Source organism: Choristoneura fumiferana, chromosome 4 (assembly GCF_025370935.1).
Source record: "Choristoneura fumiferana chromosome 4, NRCan_CFum_1, whole genome shotgun sequence".
Taxonomy (NCBI): Eukaryota; Metazoa; Arthropoda; class Insecta; order Lepidoptera; family Tortricidae; genus Choristoneura; species Choristoneura fumiferana.
In genome coordinates, this window is record NC_133475.1 from 18850464 (window position 1) to 18871324 (window position 20861).

The window sequence follows — 20861 nt, forward strand, 5'->3', positions numbered from 1 at the left end:
ACAATAAAATTAAAAAAGAAATAACGGCTGTATGCACGCACACACGCACGCACACACACACAATATAATGTACGTACAAGTGGTGGTGATGGTTATTTTATAACCTAATTGTCTGTTTTATGTAACTTTCTCTTTTTTTTCTAAATTGATGGTCTGTTTGTTCTTAACAACGACTGTTAATGGTATCCACTGGAGACTGTAACACAGTGAAAAGTAACACAGTCTCCAGGGTTCATTTATTGTGTGCTGTGTTTGTTTTCTGAAGAATAAAGATTTATTATTATTATTAATCTCATATGTAACCCCTACAAAAAATGACAAGCATCCGCATCGCGGTGGATGCGGAAAGCACAAGACCGGTCAGAGTGGACAGCCTTGGGGGAGGCCTATGTCCAGCAGTGGACGTCTTTCGGCTGACATGATGATGATGATGTAACCACTACAAAATTTATCAATTTTCACGAATGTCACATGAACAGTAACCCTATTTCAACTTATGCTGTACAGTCGATCGGAAAAAATAAGCTGTGACAGACGGGGTGAGCCCAAAAGGGTTGTATGATTTCTTTTGATAGGAAAATCCCTGTAAATTGGATCAAAAGCAGTTAATTGTACGGTAAGGGTATTTTTTTGATGTTAATCATTTTTTTTAAAATATCCGTAAAGAGGATTAGGATTCAATGGGCTATTATAAAGAGTCTATTTAAGTAAGTACATTATTTGAAAACCGTAGAATCACTGTAGGTATGACTTACCGCCAAAAATACATCATTAATTTATTAGTAAAATTAAAGAGTAAAACTAAGCGGAATGTTTATGTTTGCTTTTACCTTACATTAAATATCATCCCAGCCAATATACGTCCCACTGCTGGGCACAGGCCTCCTTTCAGAACAAGAGGGCTTGGGCCATAGTTCCCACGCGAGCCCAGTGCGGATTGGGAACTTCACACACACCATTGAATTGCTTCGCAGGTTTCTGCAGGTTTCCTCACGATGTTTTTCTTCACCGCAAAGCTCGTGGTAAATTTCAAATGTAATTCCGCACATAAATTTCGAAAAACTCACAGGTGCGAGCCGGGGTTTGAACCCACGACCCTCTGCTTGAGAGGCGATAGGTCAAACCACTAGGCCACCACGGCTCCCTACAAATATATATTCTGTTAAATACTTATGCTAACTCCAGTTGTATTAAGCGCAAGACACACGGATGACACGTGGGACGGTGGCGCGTCGCGTACGGGGCTGACACGGGGCGAGGGTGTCTCCTCGTCTCTTCTGTCTGCTTTGGATCGCGACGTTTCCATGTTTACATTTAGTATGAAAACTGATTCCAGGGGCACCGCGACTGCGACGCCCTCCCGTCTCACGTCTCTTCTGTGTGTCTTGCGCCTAAATCCGCATTCACATTCATCTGTCGTGTTGTATTGCGATGGATCAGAACGGTATCGGTTTCATACATTTTATAAGGTTGCGTTCGATGCAGTGTATCGTGACGTGATCGTTAGTGTATTGTGTTGTGTTGCATCACAAGCTATAGAGAGCATCACAACACAACACGGCAGATAAAATGTGAATGCTGCTTAACGTAACAACGGGTGCAGGAGACTGCGGGTGGTAGGACCTTGTTTAAGCTCCGCCAGGATTGCTACCAACATCTCGCTCGCTAATCATGCCGTGAAGCAGCAGTACTTGCACTGTTGTTTCGGCGTGGAGAGTAAGAAAGCCGGTGAAATTACTGGCAACGCATCTGCAATACCCCTGGCGTTGCAGGTGTCTATGGGCGGTGGTAATCTCCATCAGGAGGCTCATTTGCTCGTTTGGCGTCCAGTCGATTAAAAAAAAAAAGAATGAGAAACTTACTTAACTTAGGGTTGACAATATATTTTCGCTTTAAGAATTTATTTAATCGTCAAAGTGAAGGTCCACGTAATGTCGTATTAGGAGCTCAAAGCATTCGCAGAGAGGCGTACAGAATACCGACAAGAGCTAGGCTAGGTGGAGAGCCTTGGGGAGGCCTATCTCCAGCAGTGGACGTATTTCGGCTGACATGATGAAGAGCTAGGCTGATTACCTTCTCAGTGCAGCACCCTATAAGCCGCACGACGTTAGGGTGGGTGCCGAGATTCTTCATCACAATGAGTTCCTGCACCAAGTCCGACTTCTCTTTCTCCGATGCGTTCTCTTTCAGGGTCTTCACAGCAACTGTCTGCTCGCCTTTCTTGCCTGTAGAGGAAAGAGAAAAAAGATTTGTAGCGTCAACGATGACAGTATAAAGGGTATGTTATACTTTGGTCTCTTGATAAAGAGCTCCAGCGCAACGTAAGGTTGTTCAAATTCAAATGCAAAATTCAAATTCAAATGATTTATTCAGTAAATAGGCCGCAATGGGCACTTTTACACGTCATTTTTTTAAACTACCAGCGCTTTCGGAAAGACCATCATTGCCAAGAAGAATGCGCCGCAAGAAACTTGGCAGAAAGTCATTTTCTCATAAAAATATAATAACAAATAAAATACTTAAAAACTATATTATACAATTAAAGAAAAAAAAACACAAAAAATAATAATAAGAGAAATACAGGGATGTATGGGGGTCCCTTAGTTACAATACTCAACACTAACTATATCTAAACTATATCTACGTTCAGTGGAAGTGTAGAATGCTTCCACCGTCATAAATTTTAAAATAATAATAACAATAATTTAGTTCTGAAATATACATTTCAGGCCAAGTAACCATTAAGCTTTTGGATTTCGAAGGCAAGTTCACGTCTCTGTTGTGTTCTTTACCGATAAATCATATTGCGACGGAACAAAAGACATTCTACTCGTAGACCTTTTTAATTAATCGATTCTTTGTCCGACACCGCTTGTCATACGAGTATAGTTCATAGTGCTGTGCGTTAGGACGTTATCACACTACTGTCACATCCCGTTGAGACGTGAAGAGCGATGAGCTCGAGTGCAGTTATATGATGATGCACCGCCTCGATTATACGTACGAAATTAGATTCCATTATAATCATTAATGCTCTACAAATGTGGATGAACCCGTGAGTTCCCGCGACACATCCAAGCGCACGTCACTGCCTGGGTCTGCTGATGGTAAAGATCACCACTGCCCATAAACATCTGCAACACCAGGGGTATTGTAGATGCGTTGCCAACCTAGAGGCCTAAGATGGGATACCTCAAGTGCCAGTAATTTCACCGGCTGTCTTACTCTCCACGCCGAAACAGAACAGTGCAAGCACTGCCGCTTCACGGCAGGATTAGCGAGCAAGATGGTGGTAGCAATCCGGGCGGACCTTGCACAAGGTCCTACCACCTGCAACTTCGTTAACTTTACCTCATTTCATTAGCAATAGAGGTGATAGCGGACTACTTAACAACTCTAACCTGATAAGCCCGGATGAGTACCGTCATAGCATAGTATGCAAATGAATAGTGGATGAAGATCCTAATTGATGCATACATCTTATCAAAATCCATTTTCTGTTTAACACTGTGTGGGAACGGAGCAGGAGCATTTTACGTATTTAATTCATGTTTATTTTGCATGTAAATTAGGAACCAAACTATAGTCTATTTACATACTAAACATTACGAGTATCCTGTTTCATTTTAGAGGAGATTACGTCGTTTATACAATTTCGGAATACTTCATTTGCATTTCATGTTAATGAGGTGGTTATTTTATCGGTGAAAAATCTTTGCACGAGTGTTCACCGAAAGAGAAAAAACCGGCCAAAAGCGTGTCGGACACGCCCAAAATAGGGTTCTGTATGGCTACAGACACGCACGTAATGGCTTACGAAAAAATTAAGTAATATTTTTCCAATGATTTCGTATTTTATATGGAATCTTCCATGGTTTAGGTATATTTTATACCTTTGGCTGCTATTTACTCTTAAACTGCTAATAATTCTCAAGAAAACTTAGCCGTTATAGTTTTCCTTGAAAGTTTGATATACTTACTACCATTCTGAATTAAAAAAAAAACCACCCACAGGTTTAGATTTTAGGGGGCGGGGGGGACGCTCGATTTTCACTTTAAAATTGAATATTTCGTAAACAAATCACTGAATCGAAAAATTGTTTAGCAACCCTCCGATGGTTTTAAAAGACCTATCCAACGATACCCCACACTATAGGGTTGGATGAGAAAAAGAATCACCCCCACTTTATGTCCATGGGAGGTACAGACAGCGGTGCTGCTTACTCAATGCACGTCATAAGCGTACAAGATAGTACTTACCATCGATATCAATAGCCTGTGCGCGCCAGACTTGGCCAAAAGCTCCTTCGCCCACGATGTTGAAGATTCGCAGCCGATGCCGAGGGAACTCCCATTCGTCTTCCGGATCCTCCTTCGTGATTGTGGTCTCTTCAGAAAGCTGCAGAAAAAGACGGAAAAAATATTTTCACATCTCATGCTCGTAAAGTTCGTGTTTATGGTCTAGGCCGCAAAGCCGTAAAGCCACGTGTTTGTAGTGGTCAATCGAGCGCCGCAATGTAATGCAACTTGCACGATTTTGCTTGCAAGTCTAAACTCCGCCTTACACCTACTGGTCAAGTGCGTAACGTAATTTGCTACATATTGGTTTTGTTTCTCAATCGAGTCTGTAGCAAAACAGTTAAAGGACTCTACCCATTACACCGTGTCATGGCCGTAATAGTGCAACACCGTAATGTTACAACGTGTCAGGCAAAAATATATTCTTTTCATCTCTCCTGTTCGGAAAGTTTAATTTTCATGGGTAGATAGCCGGGTGGAAAATTGCGTTTTCATCTCTAGGGTGGAAAGTATTTTTTTTTTTAATTTTTCGATTACCCACGGAGTCGAAGATAATTGAGTTACGTCAATGACACTTTTTTTTCACGTTTCGGCATGGCCATCTAGATGCACGTTTAAAACAAGAAATTTGATCGTTATTACGTCACGAACATATTCCATCTTTTTCTTTAGTTAGGTTAAGAAAGAGATGGATGTCATTCGTGAGATGTGAAAGAAAGAGATGGAATATATAAATAAGTAATATATCTTTGTAATAAAGGTCAAACTTCTTCGTTCGACGTTTAACCTACAGTTTCGTAGGTACATTAAGCTCCTTGGTCGTGATCAACTCGATTATTTTTTATACTCGGCCGTGGCAAGGTCGAAAAGGTACCGTTGGAGGTTGGATAATAAGTAAATTCAATTCATTGAATACTGAGATATAATTTAATGTTATTCTCATTTTTTTGTACTATTTTACTTTCCTCACAGTTGAAATGAAAGTAAAGTGTCTAACTCGGGTGAAATTACCCATTTCCCCTCGAACTATTGGCGCTCTCACTTATCTCAGGTGCAATGGGCCACTTTCCACCCTTGGTTATCAATCTACTATTGTATCGAAAAGTATTGCCCAATAGCACAGTATAATATATATATAAGCTAAAGCAGTAGGGAAGCTACAAACAAATCGATCGAAACTAACACACTCACACTGACGCGCGCTCTACACGGCCTCTAAGGGGGTCTCGCGGTACTGCAGTCGCGAGTGATGCGTCGAGACGAGCAGTGGCCGCGTTGCGTTGTTTCAAATTGCGTGCGCCCCAGATAATCAGCGTTATTAAAAACTATGCCTAGGAAATATTGTGCAGTGTTTAGCTGCTTGAACACGGATTCTCCAAAACCGGGGCTTTCTTTTCTTTTTTTTTATTCCCCGCTGATGTTGAAAGGTAAGAATGATTTACTACTACTAAATAAAATCATTATTCTTTTAAATAAAACGTTTAGTTGTTTTGGTGATAGGTAGGTAGGTGATACATCGGGAAGTGAGTCAAATTTAACTTACAAGATTTGAACCGAATAAACATTTATACATACAAAACATACAGTTGCAAGTTAAATTAAGGCTTGTAATAAAAGGCCTAATAAGCTGAGATACAGGGCGAGCTAAACATTTTTTTTTTCAATTTTACAAAAAATAAGTGGCCAACCTTAACGCTCCATTGGACTATTTATCTCAAAAACTATACCTAGCTTCCATACTGCTGTAGCTTATATATACTGTGCCACTAGCACGTGCCAGAACCAACCGTCGCCTTCGCATCTCACGTATGCGTTTGACATTACGTTATTGACTCGTTCCTGTTACGGTTATAGCATAGTACGGCGTACAGAGACCTTTAACTAGAAAGAAAATGCAAATGATTGCAAAACTCAGAGATAAATCTTTTGTTTATTTTGATAATTCACCCACGCTTTATGCAAACATTGCTTTGATAAATTTTCGAAATAGCTATTTTTAGACTGGCTCGCAGGAACGATAAACATCTTAACATTTTACGCTCAATTTGAATAAGCTATTTTACGCGGAAGTAAAGTACGATGGAACGCAGAAAGCAATCAAAATGATTGTATGATTCTAAATCAGTTTAATATCGGGTTGCGCCATTCATTCAAGATAAGTATTCGGCGATATTTCCCCTGTAATAAACTTTATTATACGAGTATATATAAACTTTATGGTAGGAATTAAGGCTCATTAAAATGTCAGTAATTTATTTGCAAAGCGTCGTTTTGTGAGATTTAGAAATGCAATTACGTTGTTGCTTGTTGCTTTTTGCGGTATACTTGTGTTGTCTTATTATTACGTATTCTTATATAATATTTTATCCTATATTATTTTAAATCGAAACCATTCTTCAGCCTGTGTAGAATGCCCATCGCTATGCCAATCTAAGTATCGGGCACTGGCATTTTGTCTTCAACTGTTTTGTTTGAAAAGAAAACAAACAATTTCCAGTTTAGAATTTCTGCTAAAAGTTAAATTTGAATTAAAATTATTTGAAATTGCGCTTGGAATATCTTAACAAATTAATATCTTCGAAAATAAGTATACTTAAGTTATCCGAAGGAAATTCAACGAACAAATTCGAATATTACCCTAAATATGATCTAAATTGCCGAAACCGAGATCCAAATTACGAAGCTTTGCCACAACTTACGCGCTCAAGTGCCATCGTCGTGACGCTACTTAAATCATCTGTAAAAGATGCCAAGGCCTATATTATAATTATAGGAAATTAACAGGGTTTTCTTTGAACCAGTGAGCCGTATGTTAAGCTTCAGCATTTCACATTGTGTAAGATACGCTTATTTGCTTGTCAGTTTTTTAATAGATTGAAATATACGTTTATAGATATACTTGATCTTGGTCTGATTTGGATGTACGAGTATGTCATGTGGAAAAAACTTTAGGCCTGATAAGATTTAGATTGGAGTTCTTTTAGTGATCTTAATAGACATAATGATATTTAATACGCTGAAGTGGCAGTGGGCTGGTCACGTCTGCCGTAGAAAGAAACAACAATCGTTCGAGCCAAAGAGTTCTGGAGTGGAGGTCGCGTAAGGGAACGCCTTATGACACTTTGGAGGGGTGACCTTAAAAGTACTCTTAGAAGTGGCTGGATGAGAGAAATCAAAGATAGAGATTTGTGGCTTAACATGAAAGAACCCTACGTTTCAATAGTGTATGGAATATGGCTGTTGATTGATTGATGGAAAAATTGACAAGGACATTGTGACTGACCTGTAAGTGACCGTTGTCCCAGGACTCGTATCGGTTGGAGTATACGTGAGGACGGTCCCACAGGTTCAAGGAAGGTTCTTGGAGGACGATGCCGGTAGAGTCTTTGCTCTGTGAAGAAGATTTGCCACTATTAGGACCAAGGTAAACAACTGTTTGCTATGATCATGAAGAATAATGAGCAAATTGGCTGGAAAAAGAACTGTTGGCTGTAGGAAGATGTCGTGGCTGTGTAATATTCGCGAATGGACTGGTATTAAGAGCGCCGCGGTGCTATTTAACCTCGCCAAAGATTAGGAGAAGTATTTGGAGCGGATTGTAAGCCTCTTCTAGTTAGAGAAGCACTTTACAAAGAAAATCAAAAGAGAATCATGACTAGAGGTTATTATGGATGTCGTGGTAGACTTAGAATTGGATACCTCAAATTCGGATGGAATACAGTAGCTAGAAGTGGTTGAATATAATGTAAAGAAATTAAAAAACGTGTTCATAGTCCAAAGTTATGTCCAGCAGTGTTTAAATTAGGACTGATGATGCAAATAATATAGTGTTAGTGTCAAGTAGTGTACTTGATCTACTTTATCCTAATTCAAAAGTAACAAATCTAAAACGATCCGATGATGTAGTTAATGTTTAAGAACAACATACCAGTGTATATTATGACTTTATAACTGAGAAATTACCTTTAATAGCTGTGTTTTTTTTACATGTTTTTCAAGTTACAGTTCAGTGGACTTTTTAATATCAGCAGTAGGTACTGTATCTCCTTTAAAATATAAAATGTACATTAAAATCGAATTTATCGGTAAAGTTTGTAACAAAGTAACCACAGAAAAACAGGTTAGAGGTCATTAAAATTCCAAAGTGTATGCCAGATCTGATAAAAATTGTGAAGCGCTGTTGAACGCAAGTTTTGGAAATAAAAAGTATTTTGTTACAGTGGCTATTTTTGTTGGCACTGACAGTTTTCTTTTGAGAAATTAACAGGACTTGAGTTCTTGTTTATACTAGTATAGAAACAAAGCTACTTTTACAAAAGCCGAAATCAAAAAAATAGTCAAAAAATATTAGTTTACTTACGTGTGTTACGTGTTGAACTGTCAAAATTTAATGAGATAATAACGACTAAATCTGCATTTATTTTTTCTTGCAAGATGGCTTTAGCATGATAATCAGCTTATGATGATTCTACTTACCATATCATCCTTTTTGCTAGGCTCCTTCTGCCCATTATTCCTCTTCCATACAAAAATTATTACTGCGACAACAATAACAACCAGACCAGCTATGGCTATCAATGGTATAATAGCAAAGGAGATATCATTGCTTGGCACCTCTGGTGTCTCTGTTGTATCATTAAGAATGCTGTCCTTCGTAGTAATGTGCACAGTCGTCTTAGGTGCTTGCGTCGTAGTAGTCGTAATTTCATCAGGTACTGTGGTATCTTCTATGGTTGCTTCTGTTGCTTTGGTAGTTCTTTGTGTTGGTCTGGGGAAGGGTGGGTTTGGTGGAAAGGGGAAAGCGGGGAACGGAGAAGGCGGGTGAGGTACTTTTATTTTTCTCCCGCTGCTGTCGGTTATTGTCGCTAGGACTTCGGTTTTCAGCGGTATGTAGCCGTCGTGAGCGGATACCCATAGCGAGTATGAACGATTTTCCTGAAATTGATAAAATGTAATAAGTAATGAATAGAAACCATACAAATAGGAGGCATATTTATTACAACTTCAGTAAAGTCACATTGGTTTCAAGATACTGCCTGTCACTGTAGTCCGAATAAAAAAAAAGTTTAAGCAAAATGAACTATATAAATGTAGTCCAAATAGTAGGTGAATGAATATCCAGTGTTAGTAGAACCTCTCTTCTAAGCAAAATTTACGTAGTGTGCATTTGAGATGATTACCTACTAACGAAGACAAGCAGGCAAAAAAAGTTCAAGATTTTCAGACTTAACTTACATATTAGGTTACTGTAAGATTTACCTTCATACCAAATTTCAAGTTTCTAGGATAACCAGAATGGTTTACCCTAATAGTACATTTTTTGTTCACAACAATTATGATTACTTTTTGGAGTCTTTTTGTATTTTTTATTTCAACTCCAAATTTTTGTTACTTAAAATGTTGAATGAATGTTGGTGCATAGTTGAAATTCGTGTCTAGACCCCTGTCCAGTGTTGGTGTAGGGGAATAGCACGCAGCACGGATTGCTGAGGACCTGGGTTCGATTCCTAGCGCTGGTCTATTTTTCTGGTTTTTCTGTGTATCCATGTTTCAGCTTGTGTTTTCGTGTGAAATATTCACAACAATCGTATGGAAATACCTTTATGATTATACAATACATTCTATATATCATTCATTATTTAAAAGATGGTTTTATTAGTACACCATAAATAACACAATATGTATCTTTCACTTTCTAGTATTTCCAAAAGGGCCCTAAGTTCTTGTGTGCCCCAGGGGGCTACGTACGGCCTATAGTTCTGTAAATCTGTGGCCGGTCTTAATTAAGGGAGCGCCAAAGTTTGCATACTCGTCGCACCTCATACCGTATTTTTTGTCCGAATCATCGTTTGTCATAATTTTTTCCTATTGAAACCTTAAAATTTTCTCAAAATTTTAAATGGTAATCCTATAGAAAACACTAGGTTAGGTTAGGTCTGTTTTATAACAATTCTGAACAATTATTGGATTCAGAGAAAAAAGAGTTATGCCAAACGATCATTCTAACAAACGTTACATTCGGGCTTTTGATAAGTATGCGAGGCGATATGGACCCCTTTATTGATCAGTGCTAACTTACCTTATCACTAAGTGTGTCATTGACAGTGACGATTCCAGTCTTCGGGTCCACAGCGAAGGGCACGGGGGGCCCAGTGGTCTCCAGACTGTACGTCACAGGCTTGTCCCCCGTGGGCGCCCGGTACGCCTTGGTGACCAGGGTCCCCACTGGGTCCGTGGAGCGTGCATACCAGTGCCGCTCGACTTGCAGCAAGTTCTGCAGGTTGAACTCTTGGGGTGAAGCTGGAAGGGGAAAGGAATATATTAATCATCACCATAGAACGTAATAGATGGGGTTAACCCATGCTGGAGCGCTGGAATACATGCCTCTGGCTTGCACAGTCGCCATCAAAATATTTCGGAGCGACCAAGGTGCACAAAAATATCGATGCGTGAACTCTAATACCTTAATAATAGAGTGCCATGTGCCGATATTTTTGACCACTTTGGCCGCTCCGAAATCTCTCATGGCGATAACTAACTATATTATGTATGTTATTAGTTATGAGAATCAGAATATTTTATTAGTTCAACATAGGTACATTATTGATCTTAGATCTAAAGCATGTTATGATTCTGATTCTGGTTTTTTATATATAGATTTGTTTTAATAAAATGTATTACTACTACCATTTCTTATATGTAGGTATACATTTTATTGAAACAAAGTCATGTATGTTAACTAATACAGTATGGATGACAATCTGAAATATGTAAATATAATTTAATTTATCATCATAACTACTAACAATTCGGTGATTGAAAATTTAATCTAATCTACACGATAATTTAAATGTGTATTTAAAAAAAAACATTTAGAAACTAATGAACCAATTTGAAAAATTGTGTCCGATGAAAGCAAGCAACAGCTACTACTTATCTATTTGTTATAAGTTAAACGTCGGTTAGGCCATTATTCTTATTATAAAAGAAGCACTGTACAGATAATGCTCTGTTTGAAATACCAGCTTTAAAATCTACGAGCTCGTACAACGTAAAACGAACATAAATACTTTTGACTTTGACTTTTGACTTTTGTAACACGATCTCCGAGACTGGTAACACTTTCAACACCGCCGACGCAATGCCACGCCAAAATTCTCACAGGACAAGGCAAACGTCAATAAAGTGCATGTGCTTAAATATCTTCACCGTTATGAAACATGCGGAGAATACATAATAGGACTTTATAACATAACGTAACGCGGAGTAACGCAAGGTCAAGTGGTGAAAGTGAACCCGGCTTTCACCGCGGCCACGAAACACTTGCTTCGGTCTGTGCTTCGGTGAATGCCGTCGGACCCTTTCTAACTTTTGAGACTGAATTACTTAACCGGCTTGTGGAACTTTTGCATCTAAAAACAATGCCACAGTATATTTATGTCGGCGGCCGATCGTAAAATCTGCCAGATCACGAAATTCCTAGGCATAGGCACTTGTCCCACCGCCGACGATGAGTGAGAAGCGAGTAGAGCAAGTAGAGCGAGTAACTAGAAACGAGTGGGCGAGCAGCGAGAAGCGAGTGTAGTTTTGTCGCTGGGCTGTAAGCGAGTGTTCGCGTGCGACGGGCGATTACTCGCTCCACTCGACTCGCTCGTGCGGGGCGGCCGACAAGCTGACATCACTGAGCGAGTATCTATAGCTCAGCGAGTTTTATAGCTTTTGTCGCTGCGACAAAAGATGTAAGAGCGAGTTCTCGCCGACAGTGTGAACAGCCAGCGATCAACTATTAATATATGTGTCTCTTTTACTCACACAGGATCTTATATCTTTTGTTCGTTTCTTGAGCGAGAAAATAGTCGATAGCCAATCGTTTCCTCGCCGGCGGTGAGACAAGTGCCATATCGTGAAATGGCGCTATTTCATGATATGCCTAAACGTTGGCCAGACATATCACATGTGCCTGAGATACAATACAGAAGATCGATTAGAGCAATGCATTCGTCGACATTCCTAGCTAATACCGGGCACATCGTGATATGTCGGAAAAAAAGAAACATTTAGGAACGACGAGCGAAGCAAGGAGTGGTTAGTATGAATTATGACCATAACGCACGAGTCGAGCCGAGCGAGCGAAGCGAGCGTGCCACGGCAGCGGTCGGCGAAGTGCCAGAACCAATATGGCGGCGTTTCATGATATGCCTAGGAATTTCATAATCTGCCTAAACTAGCCAAATCATGACGTGGCGGCGTTTGATGATATGCCTATAGGAATTGCATGATCTGCCTAAACGTCACTAGGCAAATCGTTAAACAGTGAGTTTCGAACGATATGGCAGATGTCCTTTAGCCAATTCATAAAATGGCGCCATTTCACGATATGGCTAGGCATTTCGTGATCTGGCGGATTTTACGATCGGCCGCCGACATATACACCTACTGTGACAATACGTTATGATCATCATACAAAACGCCATTCTTCCAAATGAACGTTATGGCAAAGGTTATTGCTAAATACCTAAATTTTTTTTGACAAATATCTGGCTAACGAGTATGCGGGTCACCTGATGGTAAGTGATTACCGCCGCCCATGGACACCTACAGCATTATTAGGACTGCGGGTGCGTTTCCGGCCTAAAAGGGGGCGGGGAGAGGTAAAGGGGGGTGGAAGGGAGGATTTAAATGTTATGCTACTTATGCTTTTTAATTTACGTTGTCAGCCGAAACGTTGTCATACAAAAAGTTTTAATGCTGATTGAACGGCACCCATTTACGAGTAAAGCGGCCTAAGTTTAAGTTACACCTTTGTTACATTTAATATTTTCAATATCGCATAAAAGGAGTCAGGGACCAGAGGGTTACCTCGCCAGCCAAAGTACCGAGTTATTAATTATTTGACTGCCTAATGCTGCGGCAAGTACCTTCGCTCCGTGTAACTGTTTTTCATTAATTACCCCAATTAAATGAAATCGTTTTTGGGGACCTAAAGCTGGGTACACACTGTTTAGTAAATGTTCGAAAATATGTGAAATAAGTAAACAGAGATAGAATAAGAACAGAAATAAAAAAACCCTAACTCTAAGAGTTTTAATTTCTAAGAGTTTTTGAGCGTCACGATTTAAATGTGCCCGACTGTTGATCTTTAAATTAGCTACTTAACAGAGTTCTAGACCACTAGGCTTTATTTCTTCCTTTTAGATTTAGCAGTCGGGTTTTTTCATTTTTTTAATTCAATGTTTTATTTTACACTTTTTTGATATTTATGTAGAATGGACTAATTATTAGCTTTCATTTGATACCCATATTGTTACAATACAAAGTATATATTTTTTCATTCCACCGCCATATTTTTTTTCGCCATATTGAAATATTATATAGCCTATGTCACTCCGACAGTTATGACGAATCCAATGATATCTCATATGTTAAAATCCGTCTAGCCGTTTAGGCAGTCGGGTAAAAAAGAAAAGAGAATAAACAAAATAAATACATTCTTATGATAGAACTTAAATCTAAAATGGAAAAAGTTTCTGGTAATTAAATATCTCGGTAATGGTGCCAAAAAGGGTTTGCCGCTATGGTATTAAATAAGATATTTGGTAACAAATTATAATGCAAGTAGAATCCCTATTGCATGTCGGTAATGATTTTGTAATAAGTTATGCTCAGAAAACTGAGTAACAAGCTCCAAACTCCAAGTGCTCGAGTACGTTTTCTTCACCGTAAAGCTCATGGTGTATTTCGAACCCACGACCCTCTGCTTGAGGGCCCATAAAGTCAAACCACCAGGCTATTACGGTTATTATAAACTCCGCATGCTTACATCTTCGCATTATATACAAGTTGTTAATTAAATAACTGAAAAGCTCAGACACCCCAACAATATTTTTTAATTTTAAGTAAGATGATTGAATTTATTTCTGAACATCTTCATTATTTTAAGAGATATTAGTGTGTTTTGGTAAATCAGTAATTATACTTAATTTCTAACTCTATACTCCTGATTTGTTTTGAAGCTTTTAGAAGAAAGTCACACAGTGACAGCAAACCGGCCAGTATTAACTGGCGCCTGTTGCAGTCGTAACTTTAAGACTGGGCACAATAACAAAAGGATTTAAAAACGCAAACACAACCTAATTTAAATCAAAGTGTAATCGATAATTAATTAACACCTTGTATAGCTTTTGTACATACATCCGTACCCATTTAGAGTGACCTACACTCCTGCCTGCTTTTTTTTGACATTTCCAATTTGATCTCATTATTATTTTTATTTTCATTATGAATAATGTCATTTTCTGTTTTTATTTCATTATTATTATTGTTTTTACTGCCAGAACTGTATTATTATTGTTATTAATATTATAATTATGCATAGAATTACACATGTACTACGATTGCTGTGCCCTTACAGGGTTCATGTTTGACTCTATATCGACCTAATCTTAAGAACATGTGTACCTACAACGTGAAATGCAATAAAATTTGAATTTACATTAATATCTGCCACAGGGGAGCGTGCAAAAATATCTGACGATATCTGATAGAAATAAAGTCGTATCAGATTATGTATGCACGCTTTGTTGTATCAGATATTGGTGCTGGTGACTGTACACCTGACTTTACACTGCTCGAATTTGAACGTATACTCTTTATGGCCTCATTTTATGGTCAGTAAAATAACAAAGTTTAAAGCAATAGTTTATTAGTTTTATTAAATTCAGTTTAACTGAAATCAAAATCAATTGGTGTTAGAATAATAAGTCTGTGCCGTGCCCGGTTTTAGAATAGGACGGAGCTGCGGGGCTACTACGAAATTCGAAAATTTAAGTTCGTGTCGTTCCGTCCCTCTGACACTTCTACTATTTAATACGAGTGGGAGAGATACTAGTCCGACGACGATACGAACTTCCATTTTCGAATTTCGGAGTAGGCCCTCTGTTTCTTCCAGTGAGCGTTGTAGAAGGCCCTAGGGACTTGACGTGACAGTGGGCAGCAGTTTAGTTAGTTTAGTTTATTTATTCATTCAATACATCATTACATTATAATTTACATAAATGTCAGCGCTCTCTATTACCAACTATTGGCAACTATATATGAACTCGACACTCCAGCGGGTAAGTAATACGAGATATAACAACTTATTATCTAATATTCATAATATATACGCTCACTTTATTTAAACTCGTTTAGTATAACGTTCACTGGATATTAATATAATGAACTAAAAGTATAATCTTAAAATATCTTATTTTGTAAGGTATAACGGTGTTTATATATAATATCAATTGATATAACAATCAAAGCATATAATGTTCATAACACCTAATATTTAAAAATTATAATTCATGAAAATTTTAATATATTATTATTATATAATCATGAGTGATATACCTAATGTATGATGTGTTAAAAGAAATTATTTAGTCTATATAAATCTGATACAAATTAAAGTTATACAGCGTGTATTTTTGATACTACCTCAAACTATAACCAGACGAAGATTTAAGTGCTGTGAACGGATATCAAAACAAATTGTTAATTTAAAATTAACTACCGGAGCGTAATTAATTTTTGAAATATTTTCGAGCAGCAATGTAATGCGTACAATAATTTGATACGAGAGAGAAACGTTCTGTGACAGCCGTCATGTCAACAAGTGCGTTTTGAATAAAAACAAAGCAGTGTCACGCAGTGATACATTGCGTGCTAATTAATTTTGTTAGAAAAATAATAAGACTATGTTTTTTTATAAAACATAACAAAATGTGATTATTAGTGCCTTCACTAACTACCCTTAAAATTTGAGGTAGTATCAAAAATACACGCTGTATAAAAGTCGGCCGGGAATCGAATCCGGAACCTCAAGCTTCGTAGTAAGGTTCTCTAACCACTTGGCCATCTGGTCGTCAATATAGTTTCATACCAAATAGTTGTAGACCACGACTTTCTACCAAGAATTCGACTATCGCGCGTCCGCAAGAAATGTACCGTTTTCCGGGATTACAAGTAACCTATCCTATGTCCTTCTTAGGGTTTCGAGCTATCTCCATACCGGATTTCGTCACGATCGATTGAAGACTGAAGTGTAACAAACATTCACATTTGTAATATTAGTAAGGATTCGTGGTTTGTTTCGATGGGGCACCGTTTGTTTACAGGTATTATTATTAATTGACAAAGCAATTACTCAAGTTTTAATTAAGTTTTAAGTGTTACAAATTATATTATTTAATTGACAGCGAGTTAGTGTTTCTCATTAATTTCTACAAGGCGACTTGTTAACAAAAAATGTTTGTTAAAAGTTTTTTAATTGCATTAAATGACTTGCCATTAATTAATCTTGTTTGAATGATTCGATGGCTGTTTTAAACGAATGTCTCAGTAGCGATCCGACTTTTGTGAACAAGTGTACGTACAGACGAGTTCATAAGCTCGTGACCAAATTTTTGATCAAAAATATCTGAACACGCTTCTACGCCGTAGACAATAGAGACACGACTGTGTTCAGATATTTTTGATAAAATTTTTGATCACAAGTTTATGAACTCGACTGTACCTACCACTTTATTTAACTATCATCTCAGTCTATATGTCGGAGGCCGATCGTAAAATCCGCCAGAACACGAAATTCCTAGGCATATCGTGAAATGGCGTCATTACATGATATGCCTAAAAGTTGGCCAGGCATATCACGATGTGCCTGGGAAATAATACGGCAGATCGATTACAATACAATACAATACAAAGACTCTTTATTGTACACCAGACATAGTAAGCGATACAGAAAACAGATACACAGAGAAAAAGAAATTACAAAGCAAAGAGAGCAAAGCATTCGTCGATATTCCTAGCTATATACCGGGCACATCGTGATAAACCGAAAAAAAGAAAAAATTAGGTGCGACGTGCGAAGCGAGGAATTGTTAGCATGAATTGTGACCACAACGCACGAGCCGAGCGAGCAAAGCGAGCGTGCCGCGGCAGCGCCCCTCGGAGTGCCAGGACCGATATGGCTGCGTTTCATGATATGCCTAGGAATTTCATAATCTGCCTAAACTGGCCAAATCATGAAACGGCGGCAATTTCATGATTAGCCTTAACGTCACTTGGTAAATCGTTAAACGGTAAGTTTTGAACGATATGGTGGATGTCCCTTAGCCAATTCATGACATGGCGCCAATTCACGATATGCCTAGGAATTTCGTGATCCGCCGCCGACATATATACGCCCCACTGCTGGGACCAGGCCTCCTCTCAGAATTATAGCTGGAGCCTAGTTCCTGCACGAGCTCAGTGTAGATTAGGAACTTTATACACACCATTCAATTATTCCTAACTGTAAGGAAAAACTTTTATGCGTACATTTTGCTTAGGTAGAAGGGCTTTTCTAGCACTGGATAGTCATAGCACATGTACCTACAAAACGGAACCCTCGGTGAGCGTTAGTAAATGACTGTTATGGTTTTGTTTTTACGGCACGTGGTACAGAGCTGTTACCAAGTTTTTTAATCAACCACGGAATGAGGTAGCGTCCGGTGTAGGAAAGTTCACACGACTCGTCTAGACTCGTCAAAAGCTTTACGCAAACTATAGACGACCTTGTCAGGCTAGTGGGGATGTCGCAGCCTCTGAAAGAGACAGACGTAAGCTTATGTGGGTTGCGGCCTTGATGTGTGGAATGAGAATCGCGCCGCGTGATGTGTACGCGCCCAAAGGTACCAGGCAAGAAGAAATACGTAGGAGCTCTTAACTTATCACTGACAGTCTAACTTTAACTGTACTCTCCTTCATATTGAGATGAATTTCCATTACCCTAGCGTTAGAAGAATATGGCACGAATGACAACCAAACGGTTTTGGAATCTTAAGTAAAGCAAAGAAGGTATGTATTCAATTGCAGCTTGATGTGTGTGGCAGATTTCACTTCTGGAAAATGGTATGTTTATTTACAATGTGCGACATACAAGTTGTTGATCATTCATTCGACTTCAACTGGTCTTGAATATATTATGCACTGTCTCATATAATGTGAAACTTATCAACCCGTATTTATATTATTTCTAGAGACCTGCCCCGGCTTCTCCCGCGTGTAGATTTCAAACAACTCTCTAACCAAAAGCACTTCATACATACGACACGTTTCATTTCACTTTTGGAAAACCTACCTACCATATTACGTACAAACTTTCCGTGACAAAATTTCTAACTGATGATAAACGCCACATTGCTTACTTCAAAAGTTCGAAGCATGCAGACAGTAAGAAAGACTTTAATTTATACTGTGTAAAGATATACATACATACATATAAGGTGCTAGAAAATTAGGTGCGGATTTCCAGGGTATTTAATTAACCGAATAACCTAAGAATCAATTATATTATACACATAAATTATTTAAGTATTGTGTGGTAATATTTTTTTTGTTTCATACAAAAATACCATTCCGTCCAAAAAATAATCATACTTGCATTAACATTAACTGTATTTTTTTGAATTTAATTTAATTGAAACTAATTAACAACGATGCAAGTAATCCATCCTCAAAATATCAGCATCTGATTTTCTAGCAACACTGCATAACTCAGAATAATTTTGCCTCTTGCTACCCACTATGGCATTTGATTCTAAAAGTATACGAAAGGTTATAGAAACTGTAACTTCACAGAGAAAAAAGCTGGTACCAGCAAATAAGATAAAGTTAGGTTAGAACTGCGACCCCAACTCACGCCAGACTGGATTATGTGATATGATAATTATGCCAAACGATACTATGCGATCCGAGATTACTATATCAAAAAAAGATAGAACCGTTAAGTACGTTAGACTTCTACTCATTCATAAACATACATTAGTTAGGATACACATATTGCTCGACGTCGTGCAATAGTGTAAAATCTAAGCAACAACTTGACAAGTTTTATTTTGTAAATCAACATGGCGGCTTTATAGTGTGAATGACTTGTTTAACTTCGCACCTACGGACTTTAGACGACTAAATAAGTATTAAACGTCAATTTGGCTATAAATTAACGCGAAATATTAGTACAAATATTTCTAGTTTATGTGTGATATCATACAATAACTAAAGTCATATGCGCTGAAACTCGAAAACTTATTGAAAACCAATAATGGGTGTAATCCAACTTTCACAGAAAAGAGTTCATTTTTTTTATATAACGGTAGATCAAAAAAGTCTACAAAAGAAAACATTTTTCAGGAGGCGTAGCTGTTTAATAGATTTACTTGTAACTAACGGATTATGTGGTCAAATATTGCTAAATTATAGAGTCTAATCTACGAATAATAATGTCTTATAGAGTCTTTTTTTATTATTCGTATTCTGATCGTGACCGGGCATTTTCGTGCACAGTTGTCCCTTTATTTATTTATTTCACTTTTAATATTAATTCCTAAAAAGCAGAGTAGCAAGGCCGTGTTCGAACCTACGATCCTCTCCGATAGAGGTCATAGAACCACTAGACTACCATGGCTTTTTTTATTTCAAACAAAGACAATAAAGAGTTTAAGGCACTTGTAACAGTATAAGTAAATAGAAATTCGACTTATTTATACGACTTCTTAGAGTTTGAGAGTTCGAATTTACTTTCTCGCAATAAACTTTGGAAACTCGTTCGTAGTCAGCCCACACGGTATACCTGTCAATAACGAATTTTATGAACGAAAGCGAAATTTGTCTTCACAGTTTTGCAAATGTATATGTATAGTCTGTATGTAAACTCTTTATTGTAGGTACAATAACTTAAACAACTTAGAAAAGTTGAACATTGTCGCTGTTACAAGTCGTAAAATAACCAAAACACGGGGCTTTGTGAAGTAATTTGTTCATCGTAAAGACAATACATTATTTTTGAGCCAATTATTTATCTATTCCGTAATTATGTTTTGTTCCACCGCCGAACGATGACGATTCATACCTTTACGGCCCCGCATTGTAACGAGACGGCATATACTCGTATGTATTTCTTGTTTCGTCTAACTAGAGAAGCCTTATTTAGTAGCGGTCAATAAAAGTTTGTATTGGGCGTAAATAAAATATTGAAAATGTGAAAGTTTATTTGTTCAATTAAATAAAGTTTGAAAGCAATTAATTATACTAATATAGCCTTTACGCGCAGCTTCGTTTTCATAAACATAGGTTAGGCGGTTGAATTGAAATTTCGATTTTTTTAATAAATCCCCATGGGCCATTTAAAAAAATTATAACTTGATTTTCATTGTGAGATGATTACTTTTGCAAAACATTTGTCTTGAATTAGTGGTTGAGATTTCAGGAAATTTCAAGCGTGTAAATGAATAAATGATATCTTTCTTTATTTTATAGTGGCAATATCAGGACAAAAGTAATCTAGTCATTAGTTATAGAGAACCTGCTATTTACATATTTACCAAATTTCATATAAATCCATCCAGCCGTTGACGTGTAAAGAGTAACACATACAGAGACACGTAAACTTTCCCAAGCTCTCGCATTTATAATGATTTGTTGCAAAGTAGGAATAAGTAGGATTTATCTGACGGAAAGTTTTGACTTTACATCCAGGA

General features: G+C 37.8%; 1 protein-coding gene across 3 annotated transcripts in view; it reads right to left on the reverse strand.

The window, feature by feature from the left end:
* Cad96Ca (tyrosine kinase receptor Cad96Ca) overlaps nucleotides 1-20861 on the reverse strand; it is a 58963-nt gene that overhangs the window by 3996 nt on the left and 34106 nt on the right. For 2 of the 3 annotated variants that reach the window (XM_074087177.1, XM_074087179.1), the window contains exons 3-7: nucleotides 10379-10599; nucleotides 8776-9234; nucleotides 7583-7690; nucleotides 4261-4399; nucleotides 2074-2225 (exon numbers count right to left, since the gene is read on the reverse strand). In XM_074087177.1, the coding sequence (XP_073943278.1) occupies nucleotides 2074-2225; nucleotides 4261-4399; nucleotides 7583-7690; nucleotides 8776-9234; nucleotides 10379-10599 (1079 nt within the window). The remainder of the gene's footprint in view (nucleotides 1-2073; nucleotides 2226-4260; nucleotides 4400-7582; nucleotides 7691-8775; nucleotides 9235-10378; nucleotides 10600-20861) is intronic. The other variant, XM_074087180.1, reaches the window with a different exon arrangement.